The sequence below is a fragment of the Chinchilla lanigera genome, unplaced genomic scaffold, assembly GCF_000276665.1.
Source record: "Chinchilla lanigera isolate Chin_1 unplaced genomic scaffold, ChiLan1.0 scaffold00001, whole genome shotgun sequence".
Taxonomy (NCBI): Eukaryota; Metazoa; Chordata; class Mammalia; order Rodentia; family Chinchillidae; genus Chinchilla; species Chinchilla lanigera.
Genome location: NW_004955402.1, coordinates 19,588,007 through 19,607,908, shown reverse-complemented (window position 1 = coordinate 19,607,908; position 19,902 = coordinate 19,588,007). Strand labels below are relative to the sequence as shown.

The window sequence follows — 19,902 nt, the reverse complement described above, 5'->3', positions numbered from 1 at the left end:
CATTTCACAATATCTATTGTACATTTTAGAACTTATTTACTCTTCTAGTTTCTCACACCAGGGAGACAGTACGATGTTTACACATGTGAATCTGATTTATTTCACTTCTGAGTATGGTCTCAAGTTGTATCCATTTACCTATAAAATTAATTTGCTTTTTTGATTTGGGGGAAGATGGCTGCATTTGTATTTATTTGGGGAAGATGGCCATGATTATGTTTGTCACCCAATGTGCAGTTTGTGAACAGAAGCAAAATTTTGCTGAACGCTTTCCTTTGTAAACCTAATTTACAAAAGGAAGCAGTGTGAATCAAAGTACTACTGTATTTCATAAGGAATTTGTATCTAGAATATAAAGAACTTCCATAACTCCACAGTAAAAATCTATAACCAAATTTAAAACTAGGCAAACAATTTTAATAAGGAATTAGCAAAGAAGTTACAGAAATGGGGAGTAAACACATTCAAAGGTAGTCCCCATCACTAAGCTTTGGAAAAATGCAAATCAAAACCAACTTCATCCATACCAGGATGGCTATAAATAAAAAGATGGAAAGTAGCTACCAAGGCTTTAAAGATATGGAGAAAATGCATCCCTTTTTCATTGCTGATACAAGTGTAAAGTAGTGCAGTCAGTTAGGAAAATAGACTGGTAATACTTTGTTACTCTATGACCTAGCAGTTTAATCCCTAGGTATATATACAAAAAATATGAAAACATGTTCATGCAAAAACTTGTACACAAATGTTAATGGGAGCAGTATTCGTTGACTACCAAAGCTAAATAATCCACATATCTATCATCTGATGAATGGAACAACAAAATGTGAAATATTATTTGGCCATAAAAAGTAGTGAAGTATTGACCTGCTATAACATAGATAAAGCTTGAAAACATGATGACAAATGAAAGAAGCCAGACGCACAAGGCTAAATATTTTATAGTTCATTTTATAGGAATTGTCTGGAGAGGCAAAGTTATAGCATAAGGTTGGAGTAGGAATAGGGAATGACTGCTAAACGTATGTGATTTCTCTTTAGGATGATGAATGAAAGATTGTATTAATGACCACACAATTCTGTGATTGTGTCAAAAACCATTGAATAGTACGCTTCAGTGAATTTTTTACAGTGTTATTTTTATTTAAAATAAATCATAGAAGTTATCCATTTCACTTCTTCTATATCACTTGCTATAACTTAGACTAATTTCTATGGTGGCTGAGAACAGTATTCTGGAAGCCATGTGTCCAGTAATAAAAGGAAACAGTTATCGAATATGTAGCAGTCTCTGGCACTCTCCAGTTAAAAGTGAAGCATAGCAAGAACAACCAAACTAATAGGAATCAATAATTATTATTGATGAAAAACTTTCTATTAGCCTTAAATAATAACCTATTTTTTAAAAAAAGGTTTAAGAAAAAAAACAGTGCATCCATCAGGTTTCATTTCTAGGACCAAATACCTGGCATACACAACTTAAAGAGGAGAAGTTTATCTTGGCTAACAGTCTTAGGGATTCGGTCCATGGTTGGCTGGCTCCACGGTAGGAACGTTATGGCCAAAGGGTAGTGGAGCAAAGCAGCTTATGTCATGGCAGCTGGGAAATAGACAGAGGAACTTGTCAGATAGGAGAGGGCCAGGGACCACATATAGTATCCAAAGTCACACCTCCGTGACCTACACAGACACACTCAAAGGTGTCCTTTACAAATTTCCCAGGAAGCCCCCACAGTGTCCTTCACTGACACCATGAAGCCTAACCACAACATACTTCTGAGAAAATGGAACTTCACTCATTTTTTTAATGGCAAAATATAAGACAGAAAGGGAGGAAGATGCCTTTAATTTCATCTCATCAAGAATATGTGGGATTGAATAGTGAAAAATGACTATGGCCAGTTATCATCATGTTTATGGATACAAGCTCAGTGATTGACTCTAGTCTGGAAAGGGATAAGGAAATTTCTTTGCCCGCTAGAATGCTGCAGTCTCATTGGTCACAGTCTAATTGAAAAAACATGGTATATACACATAAAATGTCAACACACATAATTTGTAATTACTCTAAAAGGAAAAAAAGACAAATGCTCCACAGGTTCAATTTCTGTGGTGATATTGTGACCTAGGTATTTGGGGACAGTCACAGTGGTAATGCATGTAGAGAGAGGTGTTAATATATGGCTAGTACTTTCAAGCACCTGGCATGTATTATCTCATATCAGGTGCAAAAACTGAGTCACCCTGTGGGGTGAAGTCTGTGCAGGGCCCTTCCTCTGGGCCCTAGTTACATTTTAGTACACCCAAGAAATTCTAGGACATACAGGTTCCTGGGCCCCACCATGAAAGTTTCTGATTTCATTGTTCCAACATAGGACCACACACACACACACACACACATCATTGGAATCTTTACAAGTCTCCAGATGATTACATGAATATGCAGCCTGGGGTCAAAACTGTTTTCCTCAAGGCTACAAGGTCCTCTTGTCACATACAAGGGACAGTTGGCCCTGAGATATTCGGCTATGTTCTCATTTTGGAAGGTGATTAGAACAGGACAGCGGCTAAGCTCAAGTGGTACTGTTGTTGCCTACAGTAGTTACCATTTTTTCCAGAGACGTTTCTGACATATCTCTAGACATGTCTTAATGTTCACAAAGTAAGGGCACCTAGAAACGTGTGTAGTGTTGAAGTCCATGAGTGGGAAAGGCAGGCACATGCTCATTCTCGGAGATCATTTGGGATAAGGTTATTAGTGACTCTTAGGATACTAAAATTATTTATCTTCCCAGATTTAGGACACTGATTTTTTTTTTTTTTTTTACACTGATGTTCTCTGCACCAGACACTTTGGCTTTTCACCTATTTGATACTCCCTGGGAAGCTCCTATCGAGTAGCTTCAGATGCAGTGGCTGTATTTGATTGATACTGTCTGTTCTTTCCTCCTCCATCCTACACTTTGTCGTAATACATCCTCCATTAAGCTAAAAGCAATTTCTTTTGTTCCTAGAGCTTTGGTTTCTTCAGTTCAGATTGATTTCATATTATTACCTGTGCTTTAATGATTCCCTGTAACCACATCCTTCCTGATCATTTTGTAATTTTTCTTCTTAACTTGGTTGCCAATTCGTTACTTCTTTTAGTATTCTCCCCCCTCTCTGTTACTTCCTGTTTGGAACATTCTACTGCCTTTTCATGACAGTTTATTTTTCTGATTTTGTGCTTGTTCTTTCACTTTTCTATGGCAGTTTGATATGACATCACCTCTTCACCTCCTCCCCCACCCGTACCCTTTCATACTGAGTCATTTGGATTGTAGCCCTTTGGGACAGGGAACTACTACCACAATGCCACATTCTATTCTTGGTTGTCTAGGAGACAGTAAGACCATTAGGAGCTCATACACAGAAAATGTTTGAGGATGCTAAGTAAAAAGCATTTAATTATATTTCTCAATTTATAGAATGAAATGCAACTAAAAGAATGAGAGGAATTTTTTTAGTTTAAGCTACCTTTACAGAATGAAGGAAAGTTTATATTTATGAAGAATACTTAGAATAGTCTCTGCAACACAAGCTTTGTGACAGTTATAGCCGGGAGATTTTCTTGGTGCTGACGGTTAGGTATATCGTTGCTTTAGTTCAGGTAGGTTAACAAAAGGAAGTTAGGACTTAAAAAAAGAAAACAGTAACATGTCACCTGCATAACATCACACAGCAGCACAATTTGTGGTTGTGGTAGGTGGTTTGTTTCACTATGTATTAATTAAGGAACTAATACTGCTGGCAGCTGTTCTGTCTTCAGCTCGGCCCAAGGTGTTTCTGGGAATCGGTATTCAGTTGTGGGCAGAGGAAAGAGCAGAGAGTGGCCTGTGAGCCACCTGAGGCCAGCACAGGAAGTGGGAAATGTCTTTTCTGCTCACACACCTTTGGGCAGAACTCAGTGACATGCAAAGCTAACTGCAAGGGCACTGAGGCACTGTGGTCTGCTGTGCAGTGCAAAAGCAGAGGAAACTTGTTCCGTGATCAGGCCCTGCCTAAAGGTATTTTTCAAATGTTTAAGTTAGAAGAGAAATGCACTGGTTTTGAGTATTTAACTGACTCTGTCAGTTTCCTTCCTACATGAAAAGGATTGTAAGATCAAGTAAACACATAATTAAAATGGTGCAACATCCTTTATTAACTGAGATGGAGCAAGTACAGTATTATCACTTGGCCAGCTTTCCCTTTGACATTGAAAATGAGGCAATCACAACTATTAGACTTGCAATAAGAGCAACATAAATATGATTTTACTCATTATTGGTAGATTTAGCTAGACATAAAAACTGGTTTATGTTCATAACAGAAGGAAACTATATCAAAATCAGATTCTCACTGTACATGTATTAACGAGTCAGATTATTTCAATGGAGTCTCGTTAAGTCAACAGATATGTGATTGTCCACCATAGACAGAGTTCTACTAAGGTGCTGAGAAGAAACCCAGCTAATCAGGAACAAAAGCATATATTTATTTAGCAATAAAGCACACTTTAAAAAGGAAAATGTATCAGCAGTATGAAGCTATGTATTAACACATTAATTATGGGTCTGTTATTCATGTGTCTCGCTACTGGGCAGCTCTGATGCACGGGTGGTACATGCAAGACTGTCCCATCAGGCAGCATGGGACAGTCCCACTGGGTGGTACAAGTCGCCTGACAAGACAGTCATGCATGTACCACCAGTGGTTCAAGCCGGCGAGACTGTGTTAGCTATGCAAAGTCTGGTATTTGGGGAATTGAAAGGGTGAAAAGCAGACACCTTCTGTATGATACAGCTCTAGGTTGCTAACTGAGCCTGTTACTCTAGTGTGAACTAGAGTAGCACAAATTTGCAGAATAGAAAAGCTTAATTTACTGTTGCCACAATCACAACGCAATTCGAAGTATCCAAACTCACATATAACTGGCTTTTTCTTTTCTCTGTTCTGTTAACTGTGATTGTTCTATGTGATAGGACAATGCAAAACAACAGAAAAAGAAAAACAGCATAGATTTATGTCTCTTACTCTCTAGATTCACTCCATCGTTAAGAGAGAACTTGTCAGCAGCAAGCTAACAGATTTAATACCACACATACTTAATAATCCAAGTGTACTTTTTATATATTGAATATCCCTCATCAGAAGTGCTTGTCACCAGCAGCTTTTCAGAGTTTGTTTTTTTTTCTGATTTTGGAATATTTGCAAATACATCTTGGGGAGGCTTCAAATTTAAACACAGAATTCACTTAAATTTCACATACACCTTGAACACATAACCTGAAGGTAATTTTATATGGTATTTTTAGTGTCCCCGCATTTTTATTATCAGTCTCACATGAGGTCAAGTATGCAATTTTCCATGTGTGACATCATGTTGACACTCAAAAATTTTTGGATTTTGGAGCATTCCTGATTTCAGAATTTTGGGTCACAGATGTTCAACCTGCACTTTGTCTTCATGTTTAAAAATAAAAATGCATTTAATAGAGACTTGGATTCTACTCTGATGTTGCTACATAACTGCTTGAACTGATGCAAAACCATTCTAAGTAATTAACATAGGACTACAGTTATGCTGTAATTTAGATATATTCATCTCTAATGATGGACAAAACAAATAGTTATAAGCAGCATAAAATATAATATTGTTAGGGGTTGGGAAGAACTATAAATAAAAATTAATTTATTATGTTAGGGTATTTTTTTAAGCATAACAAATCCATAAGACAGTGAGTTTGGGCTGCTCTGTTGCTTGGCTGTGGACACTAAAGAAGATCTCATCCAACAGCACTATGGTCTGGACATGTTTCTTTCCTAGCTCCTATAAATATTACTTGATGAATGAATAGACCAGTTGTTTTTTTTGTTTTGTTTTTTTTTTTTTTTGGTTTTTCTCCGGTACCGGGAACCGAACTCACGACCTTGCGCTTGCCAGGCAGGCGCTTTTGCCGCTGAGCTAAATCCCCAGCCCGAATAGACCAGTTTTTAAAGCATAAAAGGTTGTCTTAATAATCAGTTAAATTATTTTTCTTATAATTTTATTTATATATTAATACACAAATATTAACAACCTAGATAAAGTTTCTTGTGCTCATAGTTTTAAAATAAGCAAAGCTAAAAAAGAAAAAATGAGCAAAGCTATAAAATCAGTGCAGCTTAAGTGAGTATAAATAGGATGAGGACCAGGGTCAGAAAGACATTCATGAAGATATTAGATATTTTGGAATTAGATCATGAGGTTTTTTAATACTGAACCAAGAGTTGAATGGGAAGCATTGAAGGCAGGTGAACAGAAGAGCAGCATATGATATTTAAAAGTGTTTTATCTTTGGCAATATTTAAAGTAGAAAAGCAAGAGATTAGCTTTGCAAGGGCAGGTACTTGGTTCAGTACTGTTTTGAAAATTTCTAGATCATGGTTACTTTGTTGTGTGAATGTATGAGTAATGAGTGGTAGGACATCCAAGTAGAAATGTGTAGAAAATAAAGTCTAGGATGGCAGTTAGCAAGTTATAACGTGGATTGCGGAGTTGTCTATAAGGAATATGAACCCTTAACACTGTATCAGATTGTCATATTGGTCGGCTACCCCCTTGCTGAGACAAAAGGCGAGGTATTCACAACTTAAAGGAGAGGTTTATTTTGGCTCACAGTTTCAGAGGTTTCAGTCTATGGCTGGTTGGTTCCCGTACAGGAATGGCGTGGTAGAAGGATGGCGTGGAGAAAAACTGCTTACCTCGTGCACTCAAAAGGGAGAAAGCAATGGAAAGCCAGAGAGGAAAGGACCAGGGACGAGATAAGAGTGCCCAAGGTCACGTCCATATGACCCAACCAGACATATCCAGAAGTGTGCTTTACTAAACTCCTAGGCTGCTCTTAAGCCAATCAAGTTGACAGTCAAGATTAACCGTGACAAATGTAAGAGAGAGAGAGAGAGTGAATAGCCTAAGGGTGGAGCCTTAACCACTATAGTGATGGCTGATGCAAAGGGGAAACACTGAGAAGAGAGAGTAGGGTGACTAGAGAGAAGGTACTGACCAGAAGGAAAAGGCCAGGAAGGAGAGTTCCATTTGTGCATGGCCAGCTTATAAATACTTACTTTGGATTTTTAAATGTAATCTTTTTTTTCCAAAGCAGATTTACTTTTAAGTTATTCTAGTGTTAAAAAATTTTCTTAACAAGTATGTAAGATTACCTGTTGAGGGGATCAAGGGGAAACCAGGAAAATAAAATATGTCCCAAAAGCACAGGGAGAAATTTTAGGATAGCATCATGTTTTGGAATTTAACACAAAGTTCTTTTTAGAATTCTTTTTACTACATCATTCGCTAAACATATAAATTTTAGTATGTTATACATAGTAGTTAAGCAGCAGGATAATTATATCACCAAAAGTTGTTTACTTTATGAATTTATTTAATGTGGTATCTCATCAGTGGCCTACCCTAGGGTACTTTAAGTGATTATATTAAGTTTTATTTCCAGGCATTTTTTGTGGAACTTTATTTTTGCCTAAAGTAGACACACAGTTCAGCTATTAAAAAAAAAATGAAAAAGACATGCGCTCAAAAATAGGCATTGGTTTCTTACTACTTTATGGCTTGGATATCACTGTGAATCTTCTTGCCAGAGTGTTTACTACACCAGCAAGCAGTAGGATTTAACATTAAATGTTCATTTTGATTAACTTGACTGCAGTTGTTTCTTGGCTCCATCTTTAGAGCCCACTGTGGAATAAAATTAAAACAGTTTTTATGATATAACAATTTAGTTGCTGAAAATGACATCTTTCTTTTTCCCTGACTGGCAGTGTATTCTACCCCTGAGTTTATTCCATGTGCCCCATGGCTCCAGCTTCTCCCTGCTCCTATCCATCTTTTATAATACTGCAGATTAACTTGCCTAAAACAGAGTTTTGGTCATTCCCTTATCCTTCCATGGCTCCCCATTGCCTCCCTTTTGTCTAAGCCCCACTCATTCGTCAGGGAGGGAATAACCCAAACGCTGTATTTTCCTTTCACATTTTTCTTGCGTTCCTTGCTATGAAGTCCCTGTCTGCACACTAGATACCTCGTCTTTCTTGCATAGCATGTGTCATACCCTGCCATCCATAAAACTGCATAAGAGCACAGACTTCTTGAATGCAGCAACCAAGACTCCTTTTTGGGGGCCCACTCCCGCATTGCCTGCTCATAAAACATACTCAATGAATGTTTGTCAGATAAGTGAATAGTAAATATTTTGAAAGTGAGAAACATGCAGACTCCCTTCTTCTCACACATTCGTGATCCTCTTCCCCTTTACTCTTTTCTTTCCCGCTGCCCCTCTCACCATCTAATTAATTCATAATGTACATACTCACTTTAGTAGTGGCATTGGCCGTCTCCTCCCTGCTGGGTGCTGAGTGTGTTCCTTTGTTCTTTGCAGCGTCCCTAGTGCTCAGCACCCTGCTTGTGATGCTGATTGAGTGAATAAGTGAAACGTAAAGCTGGAGGTCAGCTTCTCCCTGTTTCTTGGGTTGTTGTCCCTGGTTTTCGAGGGAAAGGACAGTGTGATAGGAGGATCAGGGAGAGATGTAGGGAGACCCTGAAGTCAGCTTCTGTCACTCTGAACAAGTTTCCTGACTGCTCTGAAGTTCATTTCTGAACCTGTTAAAGAATAACGTGACCTAACTCACAAGTGTATATATAAGGATTTTTAGGGAGAGTGCATACAGTAGTTCATAGCTGATGATCCTGATCATTCCAGACTTGGTGCTATGTGTTTTCCATTCCTTATCACTGTGTTTTCATAATCATTCTGTGAAATAGAGGTACTGTGGTTACTCTGTCCTGCAGGGGAAAAGAAAGTTCCAGCCCAAAAACGCACAGGGCTGAATGGCACAACATTCACCCCTCAGCCCTGGTGCTTGTGACTCCCCTGCTGCTGTGTGTACTCCTCCTGGTGAGGTGCTCAGCAGAGGGCTGTTTGATATCTTCTTTAGAGAAGGAGTTCTAGACCTTCCCTTCCTGCCCTAACATGCTTGAGGGACACAAAGGGCTCCCAAGTACCATTGGTCCCCAGGAGAGGTCTTGATGCAAAAACTTGAAGGGACAGTGATTCTGCTTTGGAAACTTCCCCTTCTAAATTAAATCCCTGTTCCCCCCAGCCCTGCTGTTAAATGTGCTCCTTCCGCGGGTCAGTTTGTCATTCCACTCCCACCTCCACTCCCTACTCTGCCAAAATAAAGTTTGTAATTTATATTTTCTACCACAAAGAAAAAACATTCCTGCATTAAGCCTTTTAAAGCTCATTGCATTATTGGTTTGGAAACAAATTGAATGGTTTATGGTTGGGATAGCCAGGTTGATCATTATTGCCTTCTCTATTGATTGAAAGAGTCCTGAATCTTTTAATTTCAGACAGATTTATGTGTCATTTTAGAACACATAGTTATATCACTAATAACTCTTAATTATTATAATAAAGTTAGCATCAAAAATAAGGAAGGCTATTTTCTGTGTATAGGAATTAGCCTTTTCAGATATTTTTATTGAGCATTTAAAATGGCTAACCCAGAATTAATGGGATGGATTACATCAGCATCTAAAAAACATTGTTTATGTTTCAGGGAATGGATTTGTCTTTTGAAATAGTTTGTCATCAGTCCAAAGACTAAAAAGGTATTTTAGAAAATATTAAAATGAAAAATAATTGTATTTGTATGCTATAAAGTTACATTATGCTTAATTGATTGGGAGGTTTTATAGGAGGCCAGAGAAATTGGCAAACTTAAATTGAAAAGCAAAATACAGGCATTTAGTATCAAGTACTCTTTCAACAGAGATATAAGTTTACTATCAATTTTTGATAGCTTTATTTTAGTGATTAAGAATATAAGCTTTGGCATCAGTCTGGCCTAGATTTGAATTCCCATCTGTTACCTAACATTCTGAACCTTTATTTTTCTCAGTTGTAGAGAAGAGCAGTGTTTACTTCATAAAGTTTGTATTATATTATATGAATATATAATATGAAATAATACAGACAATGCATCTAAACCATTCCTAACGTATTATAGACACTACTATAATGTTATAACTGAAATATAATAATTTAGGTATAATGAAGTATTTGAATATTGCTTTGCCACATAAGTGGGAAACATTTTTATGGAACTCAATACAAACGCTTCTTGTTTAGTGACTGAGTTCTGTTCCTGAGACTTGGTCTCTAAATGAAAAATTTTAGGTAGTATGTACATTGCAGTATTCATGACAAAGATATTCAGGTCAAAAGAAATTCCAACTTACGATTCTGATTTTATTTGCATGCAGTACTGTAATGTGTAACAATATAAAACTAGTACAATACTGTACAGCATAATCAGTAAAAATTATAGTGCTGTATAAACAAGATGTACTGTACCAAAAAAAGACATTGAGGCTCTCTCAAAAAGATATACAGAACTGTACTAAAAAAAAAAGATGGGTCATAAGTCAGAATAGTGCACCTTGATCATAAGTCCAAACAGTTATTAAACAGGTAAGTTGTTAAACGAGGAATATCTGTATATAGCTTTTAGCTTGAACTGGAATACTTCTGTTTTTTCACCAACTCAGACGTGAACTTTATTTATCTCATCTTGGGATAAACTGTCAACTTCTGTAGTAGTGACGTTTTAACTAAGGAAATATGAATTCTAAGTTTTGTAAATAAAATTGTATTTTCCAGGAGAATGCATAGAAGGACTGCGGGAGAATGATTACCTTCTGATTCATTCATGTCGGCAGTGGACCACCATCACTGCCCATAGTCTGGAAGAGGGCCACTATGTCATTGGGCCAAAGATAGAGATCCCAGTACATTATGCAGGTAAGATTCCTCTCAAGCAGCAAGATAAAGGAGAGAGAGGAAGGGCACTTGAAGAGTTGAATTTTTCCTTCACAGTGGGAAAACAGGAATTGTCTATAAACTAGACCACTGGTGGCAAACCTATGGCACATGTGCCACACTGGGCTGTTCATATTGCTGAAAATTCCAGAAGTTTCACCATCATTGAAGTAGACAGTGTAGTGGTTTAGAAAAAAAAGAATCAGATGCTTTTGTGTGGTTATGGTATCTATCAATGAAATCTCAGATTGATTTTGTCATCAATATTTCTGATTAATGCAGCTAGATATTTACAAGATGAAAGTTTACAAAGACAGAGAACGTCTATGTAGTCTTAGAATTAAAATCAATATGTGTAGCCAACCTTTGAGCTTCACATACTCGTGTCCTGAATAACCCTGAGTACCGCTTCATCATTGCTTTTGTGAATGACTGTAATGTAATGATTTCAACAGGTGCTACTGCACAAGCAGGCATTGTGATTTGGTTTAGAAGTACTGGCCTCGAAGTTCGGATAGGCCTGTAGAACATGTCCCTCTTTGCATATAGGCTTGTGGAACACTGCTCAGTGACCCCACTGTTAGTTAAGTGACGATCACTCCAGAAGTGAAGATCACTCTCACCTCGACAGTGCCATTTACACTTTTTATTGAGCACATTCTATGGCCAGCAGTGAATGTGGGATGTACTGTGTATAGTAGATTGAATAAACTTTCAGTAGCGGTAGCTTACGAGTACGCAGTTAAAAAAAATATGTTACCCTACTTTCTCCTGGTGCTTATGGTTCTTTATATAAAAGACGTAACATTTTCTTATATTGTTATTATAAAGATGGTGGGCTCTGCTATTACTATGTTAATGTATTTAACTATTAACTCTTTTTAAAATTTTTTTCTAAGAATGGGCCCTGAATCGCAGCCTAGATGAAATTCTGACAAATCAGTAATATATGCTTGGATGAAGGTTTTCCTCTACTAATTAAAACAAGAGCACAAATAAATGAGAGATGTAAAATGAAATTTTTGGTCTCTATGATATACTTTGTGCATTCTTTATTCCAAGGGCTGAAACTCATAGCAAGTATATCCTTCCGAACAAAACAGAGGCCATTATAAACTGGGCTCAATAGTCCCTACTACTTTGGAGGCCAGAGCACAAGGACTGAGCCCAGGATTTCAAGACCACCCTGAGCAATACAGCAAGACCTGCTCTCCAAAAAACCCCCAAAACAACAAAAACGAGAACACCCTCTACAATGATGGTCTCAATACACAAGTCTCAGTTTTACAGTGTAATCAGAACACGTTGCTCTCGGATTTAGCTGTTAGCCTATTACATTTTTTTAAAGCTAGCAGATCACTAATTTTTTCTTTGTAAAACAAGTTTCTTGGTGCTGTCTTAAGAAGTAGGGCCCCAAAATAAAATGATCTGCAGTATCTATTTATATTTCAAAATTTCTACCTAAGGTTCTTGCTGAGGAAATTCTGGATTTATAACATCATTTGCTATTAGGCAAAATAGAACGCATGGCTGTCATGGGTGTCACTCTGAATTTTCTGAGCTGTCTTCCGGAATTTTGCTTTACAAAGGATATCATGGAGACCAAAAATATCATTTTATGTCTGTCATTTATTTGTGCTCTTGTTTTAATTAGTAGAGGAAAACCTTCATCCAAGTATATATTACTGATTTGTCTGAATTTCATCTAGGTTGAGATTAAGTGTCCAGTCTTAGAAAAAAATTTATAAAACAGATAATAGTTGCATACATTAACATAGTAATAGTAGAGCTCACACCTTTATAATATAAAAAAAAATTAATTGGATTCTTGGTTCTGTCATTTACTGTCTGTGTTATTTTGGGCAAGTCGCTAGACCTCTCTAAATCTTCTCCTCATGTGAGAAATGGAGCTGGTTATAGTATCTTTCTCATAAGGTGCCCAGGAAGGTTAAAAGAAATAATGCAAGGGCAACACCTTTTAGAGTGCTTAGCACTTAACAAGCGCGCCATAGATGTTAATCAGTGGTAATAATCATGATAATCATGGTGGTTTAAGCTTTGCATTTTGAGGACACAATCATATACTCCCTTATTTATCTGGTTTTGCCCACTTTTAACATCATTTGCCATGTTTGCTTTTACCCCCTCTCCCAAGTACACACAGATATATACACATTTTTTTCTGGATTATTTGAGAGTAGACAACATCCCCTAATAGTTCCCTTGGTATCTCCTAAGAACGAGGATATCCTCTTATATAACCACAAAGCTGCTAGCAAATCCAGGACACTCAATACTTTAATCTACAGTCTGTGTTGCCGTGTTGTCAGCTGTGCCAGGAGTGTCCATTACTGCACATTTTCCCTCCAGGACGGCATCCAGTCAGGGCCACGTACAGTATCCCATTGTTCTGTCTCCTTTGCCTGCTATTCTCTGGGGCAGGTCCTCAAAGTCCTGGGGTTCTGTGATACAGGTACAGATTTCTTTGCTGTGTGATCACCATTACTAGAGTAGTTGGGAGAGGATGCTTCAGGCACCTGCCCTGCTCTCTTCTAGATCTTCCTGTCCTTCCCCTCTGCTGTGATCGAAGGGTTATAAATGACCTCTGTCAGTTTTAGTTTTTATTGTGAAAATGGCAAGACAGTGCTTTTCTACTTTAACTCTCATTTCTTCTTACATTTGTTAGTCTTTGTTCTGCTGTAAGGAAAAGCCCTCACTTCATTTATTTACTTACCTGCCATGATTAGCGTGGCCTTAGGAATCTAATGTCACTCGGGGGATTATATAATATGTTAATGTCCTTATGTATGCTGATGCTTAAATTTGGCCATGTGGGCATAAGCTGGCACGTGTATCTTAGTAACTTGCCTCCTTCATTTTTTGAAGCGTGTCCTTTTCTTGCCTAGGTAGCAGCCATTCTTGTTAGTCAGAGCTGCCACGCTGTCCTGTTCCAGGCAGTTCTCACTTTGTGGCCTTGGCAGATGGAATCTCTTAGAGTTGGGCATTGTACAGCCTAGGCAACCACACAGCAGTTGTATTCATGCATATCCTATAAAGTGGTCTGACTCAGCAGTTTTAAGAAATCACAATTCAGAGTACCTTTCCATAATCTGTACCAGATTTTCATGAAATCCTTCCTATGAGAAAAAATAACTTCATAAAACTTTGATAAAAGCTAAACATGACTTGAAGTTTGTATCAGAACTATACTCTAAAATAAGCTCTTTACTCTAAATTCTGAAATCATTAAAAATGCTTTGGACAAAGACTTTTCTTATCTGACAAAATGCATTTTAATTCTGGGATTAAAGTTTTGTTGGTAGGTCAGTCATCTGCAAGAAAGAGAACGTGTTCAGTCAGCGCCACGTTTTGCTAACAGTGGAGAAACTCCTGGGAGAAATGAGCACAGTGTCCACAGTTGCCGTTTTCATACTAGTTTTGTTCAGAAGGCATCACAGATAAATTTTATCTCCACTTTCCAACTTTTCATGGGTACCAGATGGGCAGAGACTTCCTAAGAAATGCACGGTACAGAGCTCAGAACTTCTCCGCGTTCTGCACACTCAGAACGTCTAACTTCAGAATTGCCTGGAACTTCATCAGGCGCTGACAATTCACCCTCGATGCCTACCCTTCCTGCTCTTTTATCCGACCTACTGACCAAAAAATATCTATTTGAAAAGAATCTTTGAACCTCTTACAGTTTAATTCTAGCTAAAGAATTCCAGCTAAAGAGCTCCTAAAGACGAACGATTTTCATTTTACAGTTTATGTAATTATCAAAATCATTTTGTCTCTGCAGCTCAGAGTAACCCAAGTTATTACCATGAAAGCAAATCTCATTTCTGTGACCCCCTCCCAGCCTCAAAAGCCTCGTGTATTCATGATTTGACATTTATTTTAAGTCTAATTTAAACTTCAGTTCCTACAAAGACCTGGATATTTCATAGCCTCTGTAATATTTTTGACCCCCTAAATTGTATGAAGATGCTCTGAGATCTAACTTGTGTAAATGACTTAGCACTGCACCAGCATATTATGAGCCCTAAATAAGTGAGTCCTCTTGTGAAAACCAGCAAAGAAAATGTGATAGAGACACAACTTAGAGAGATACATGGATCAGAATGCAAAGTGTGTGTATCTGTGGCCCACTAGTTTGCCAAGTAGAGGAATTCTGAATGAGTTCAATCGTTTGATGGAATGCTAACCGTCCTCATGCACGAACACGCTGCTCCTTGAACATACGCATCTGACATGAATCCAGCCATATCGGGCTTCTATTTTTAAATCTCATCCTCCTGCAAATCCGGTGCATCTAGCGAGCTGCAGCGATCTCAGTACTTTCCCTCCTAGCTGCACTAGGTACAGGAATAAGTGACACTTGTGCGCAAGGTTGGTGAGAATTGCTTATGCAGTCTTGCGGGCACTTACTCAGCAAGCACCTGGATTTATATCACAGGGTCTGTTGTTTAAATTCTGGTATATGCAGCGTCTGTCTCACAGGGAAAATTATGGTAACGTGGTACTCGCATAACCTTGAATTGTAATTACTGAACGAAAGGAAATGTTGAAACAAGCTAATTTTATTCTCCTGGGTTGCAGGTTTAATTAGCATGAATCATGGATTTACAAAAGTAACTACTAATGTTGACAACATTTTGTGTATTTTCTCTATTAAATTGGATAAGTTTTCTCTGATAAAATGGATAATAACTGAACTTTAAAACAAAAATGTCCAAAGAACCAGTATAGTACACCAGGGAACATTTATCCCAGCTAGTTTTGCCGCTAATAAATAGGAGACATCTTAAAAGCAACCATTTTTCATGACCGAATCTTTAGGTCACAGTTAGCAATAACTTCAGTGTATTTAGTACTTATTATTTGACAGGGACATTATTCACTCAGCCTTTCCCTTATGTATCTCTTCACATAACTTTCACAACCCAAGAGGTTTATTGTGTTGTTATTTCCATTTCATAGAAATGCAAACTGAAGTTCCCGGATATAAAGCATTCTTGTAATGTTATTGAGTTTGATTTGAACCCAGGCTGTGTGGCTACAGAGCCTGCTCCCCTCACCACGAACCCTTTAAAGCGCTAGAATATGGCACTTTCTGTGTGGAAGGCATCTGCCCATCCTAGAGAAGAGATAGCAGCTACAGTTAACCAGGACGTTGCTCAGAGGGATTGTTTGCTCTCCAGTTACACATAGCTGGATTTTGACTGTAGGGAAAAATTAAGTAGCTCTGTAAGTTTTGAGTTTTCAGATGAACAGGTCATCTGCATACAGATAACATTCCCATCTCTGAGTAGTTAGCACAAAAAAGCCAAAGACAGAAGAGCTTCCAGCAGGGCCCCTAGGCAGGTAGAGACTAGTTATTTTGGGCCTGAGGTCATAGCAAAGGCTGGAAGCCTGGGGAAAGGGCCACTGTCACTGTCCCAGGGACAGAGGAATGTGGTGACCTTCAACCAGGCAGTCTCAATGAAGGAAACTGAGGAAAGTTAGACTGTGGAGGGAGGTTAGGATTTAGCTCAGTGGCACAGCGCCTGCCTGGCAAGCACAAGGTTGAGTTCAATTCCCCGTACCAGGAAAAAAAACAAATGAATGGGAAGTAAGACAGCAAGCAAGGATCAACTGTTTCATCTACATTTTTAATATTAAAGGGAAGCCAAGAGAGGACAATGGAATGAAGGGCTTCCTAATATATTTATGTTTAAAGAATAATGCAGGGCTGGGGATATAGCCCAGTGGCATAGGCATCTGCCTGGCAAGTACAAGGTCCTGAGTTCGAGTCCCAGCACCAGGAAAAAAAAAAAGAATAATGCAATCTGAGCAATCTCTCTAGGCTGAGAGGAATGATTCAGAAGCGACAGAGAAACTAGTTAAGCAACATAATAGCCTTGTGTCAGGGAATTTGCCATCTTTTCTTCACGACATTGGCTACTTCTTCATGGTTGGAGAGGTGTGATTCCTGTCCTTACTCCTTATAAGGGTCATGGTTTTGCTCAAGATTGGGACAGCCCTGTAGAAATGTGATTGGATTAAAAGGGTACAACTTTCACCACGGGTAAATAAAACCCAGCAAAGCCTGTCCAGATTCTACTTGGCCTTTCTGTGTGGCATTCCTCCTGGGTATAGCCTAGGACCCCTTCCTGAAGGAAGGCTCTGTGGGCTACCGTCAGATAAGGTAGAGAATTTCATTATGGCCAGCTCTTACACAAGAAGGCAGCATGGTGGGGGAGATTAGGTAATATTTCTAGGTTTATGGCTGGGTGTGGGAGACAAGGGTTCTTGTCCTTATGGTCTGTCTTGGGAATGAGGAACTCTTAATTTCTAGGCTTACCATGGAAGAAAAATGGGAGCAGGGCAAAGAAGGCAGGAGAAGGTCAAAAAGTGACTTTGCTTCCAAGACTCTTGGACTGTCCTTCACTCCGCGTACTCAGCATGCCAAGTGCCATACTTTGTAGCATTGTTTTCTGAGTCCTACCATTCTCTCCCTTCCCAGTTCTTTACTTAATGAAATTTTGTAGCTGCTTAACAGTATTTGTGGTCAGATAGAGGGTAGATGTATCTTCACACATTATTATTTGCTCTCATACTTTAATTCAAAGCAAAGATGATCTTATATCTGCTTTTGCTAGAAGAATGAAATGTGTCACCAATCTTTAGCTTTGGTATAGCTGGTATCACCTTTCACTGTGTAACACTAATAACCCAAGGAAGTTTAATGGAAATGATATTCATAAGGGGATGACGTTAGAGGATTATTTAGATTTTGTTAGTTGTGATACTGGTATGGTGGTTATGATGGAAAATATCCTTACTTTTAGAGACATACTGAATTACTTTAGGGTGAAATAGCTATGACTGATAACAGAAACAGATAAAAATAGATGGATATCTGGTGAACTGTTAACATTGGAAAAACCAGGTAACAATTGGCTATTCATCTCCTTAATTTTCTGTAGGTTTGAAAACTTGTGTCATGAAAAGGGGAAAACTGACTCAATCGCATGGCAGGTGATAGCAAAGTTAATTGTGTTGTGGAACTCTTAAATGATACTCTTACTGAAACCACTGTCCTTCTGCCTTGAATCCTGTTTATAGCCTTTCATTTCTCTAAGAATGGAGTACCCTTGTTCACTGGGTTGTTTTGTTTCAGTATTACATGTTCATGGAAGCAGTAGAGTGAAGGGTGAACTTACAAAGAAATGATTTGGTTTTTACCACCCGGAATCAACTTACCTATGGCTTCCTAGGAAGACGGGATTGTTCCCAGGTGCAGCTGCTTTCCAAGGCCTGCCCCAGTTTCTTAAGGGTTAAAGGTGAGTGAATATGTGTAGAAATAAGAAAGAAAGGAGCATTTTAAAATTTTTTTGTTAAGAGCTTTATAGGAGGTACGGCCAGGGGAGCAAATACATTAGGAAGTTATTTGATGTCACACTTACGTGGTTTTTCATGGTTATTCTATAAACAGTTTCTAAAATTACTTTCCTGCAAACTTTAGAATCCTTTGATTGCCATTTGCACATTTTACCTTTTTTACTCTGACAATCCTTGCAAATCATACACTAAATTTACAAAAACCAAAAAAACTAGGATTCAAAAGGATAAAACTGGCAAAAAAAAAAAAAAAAAAAAAAAAAAGAAGAAGAAAAAAACAGGGATGGCACTAAGGTTCAAAGACAGGCTGCTAGATTCTATTTCTTTTCTCCTTCTGTTTAGGTACTGAATGGAAAGTTGGTGTTTAAAAGAGCTAACTTCAGTTCAAGTATAATTTAACCTTTGAGATAATGTGATTAACATCAGGTGGAAAGTTTGCACAAGCCACCAATGACCACACTGTTAATGGAGTGTTAATAGTGTAGATGGAAATGCGCTTGTCTCACTTCATAATTTGATTTTCATATTGGATTTGTACCTCTAAGAAGTAGTGTGACCTTTGAAAAGGTTCCCTTTTGGCTTTTAGGAATTGCTTTGAGCTTTTCCTCTTTATGGAAAACAGACTTAATAATCATGCATTCCAAAACCGATTTGATGCTAGTAAAACTTTCTGAAGTCACTCCACTCCATTTCTTAGGATTAGAACTACTTGCCTTTATGAGTCATTAGCCAGAGAACTCAGGTGCTGGCTTTCTGTTAAGACTTGGCCGTCTGAGTAATTGTTTAGTGTACTGTAACAGCAAAACAACACACCTAGCATACTGTACAAACCTCCTGCCATTTGGGGCTGGAGAACAGGTAGTCCAGACACTTCCATGTTGATTTTTAGGAAGGTACACATTACCCAATGCCTTCAGCTTGTTTGAACTGGTTTACAGAACACATGGGATTTGTCCCTCAAAGCAAGACAGGCCAGTGAGGGTAAGACAGGCAAAGTAAACACAAAGATCTTATTTTCTAGATGTTAAAAGTCATTGTAGCTAAATGAAGTGCAGTGGTCACGCAGACTTCTGAAATATTCTACTTCTCCATCATGCTTTGGCATTCCGTGAGTCTTCGTGCTCAGTGGTGACTGTTGTTTCTTAGTCCCAGCCTTTCTCTGTTTATGGAACCAGGCACCTTGTGTGGGAATGCCAGTACTATATCCACCTCGGACCCGTTCTTCTTCCCCCAGAGTCACTGTGTGCCAAGTCTGGCTTTATTTCTGCATCCCTAAGCAAGAGGCTCCTCTGCTCCAGCTGGTCCCACTTTCCTCCTGCAGTTGGTTTTCCATGTGATCATCAGAGTACTTTTTTCGGTACAACTCTGTTGATTTTCTAACTGGCATGGACTTTCCAGAGGAGCTTGCTGGGTGGATTCCAACTGTGGTTTGATGCTGGGCCCTGCAGGCTGTCCATTAGACACCCTTCAGGCACCAGCCAGCCCCAACTCTTACTGCTGCCCTAGGCTCGGCCCTGTCTCAGTGTGGAGGGCTTACCCGTTCGTCACTCTCCTGCTGTGAAATCCTACCCCAAGTATGACTTTTCTTAAGTTTTTCCCAGTTTTCCATGCCATA

The 19,902-nt window shown here is 38.5% G+C and overlaps 1 protein-coding gene across 1 annotated transcript in view; it reads left to right on the top strand.

Annotated features, from left to right (window-relative positions):
• Positions 1-19,902, top strand: part of Garem (GRB2 associated, regulator of MAPK1) — a gene marked incomplete at its 5' end in the record, with an annotated part of 194,003 nt that overhangs the window by 55,746 nt on the left and 118,355 nt on the right. Inside the window, 1 exon segment of the mRNA XM_005372754.2 lies at positions 10,743-10,883. Coding sequence (XP_005372811.1) covers positions 10,743-10,883 — 141 coding nt within the window.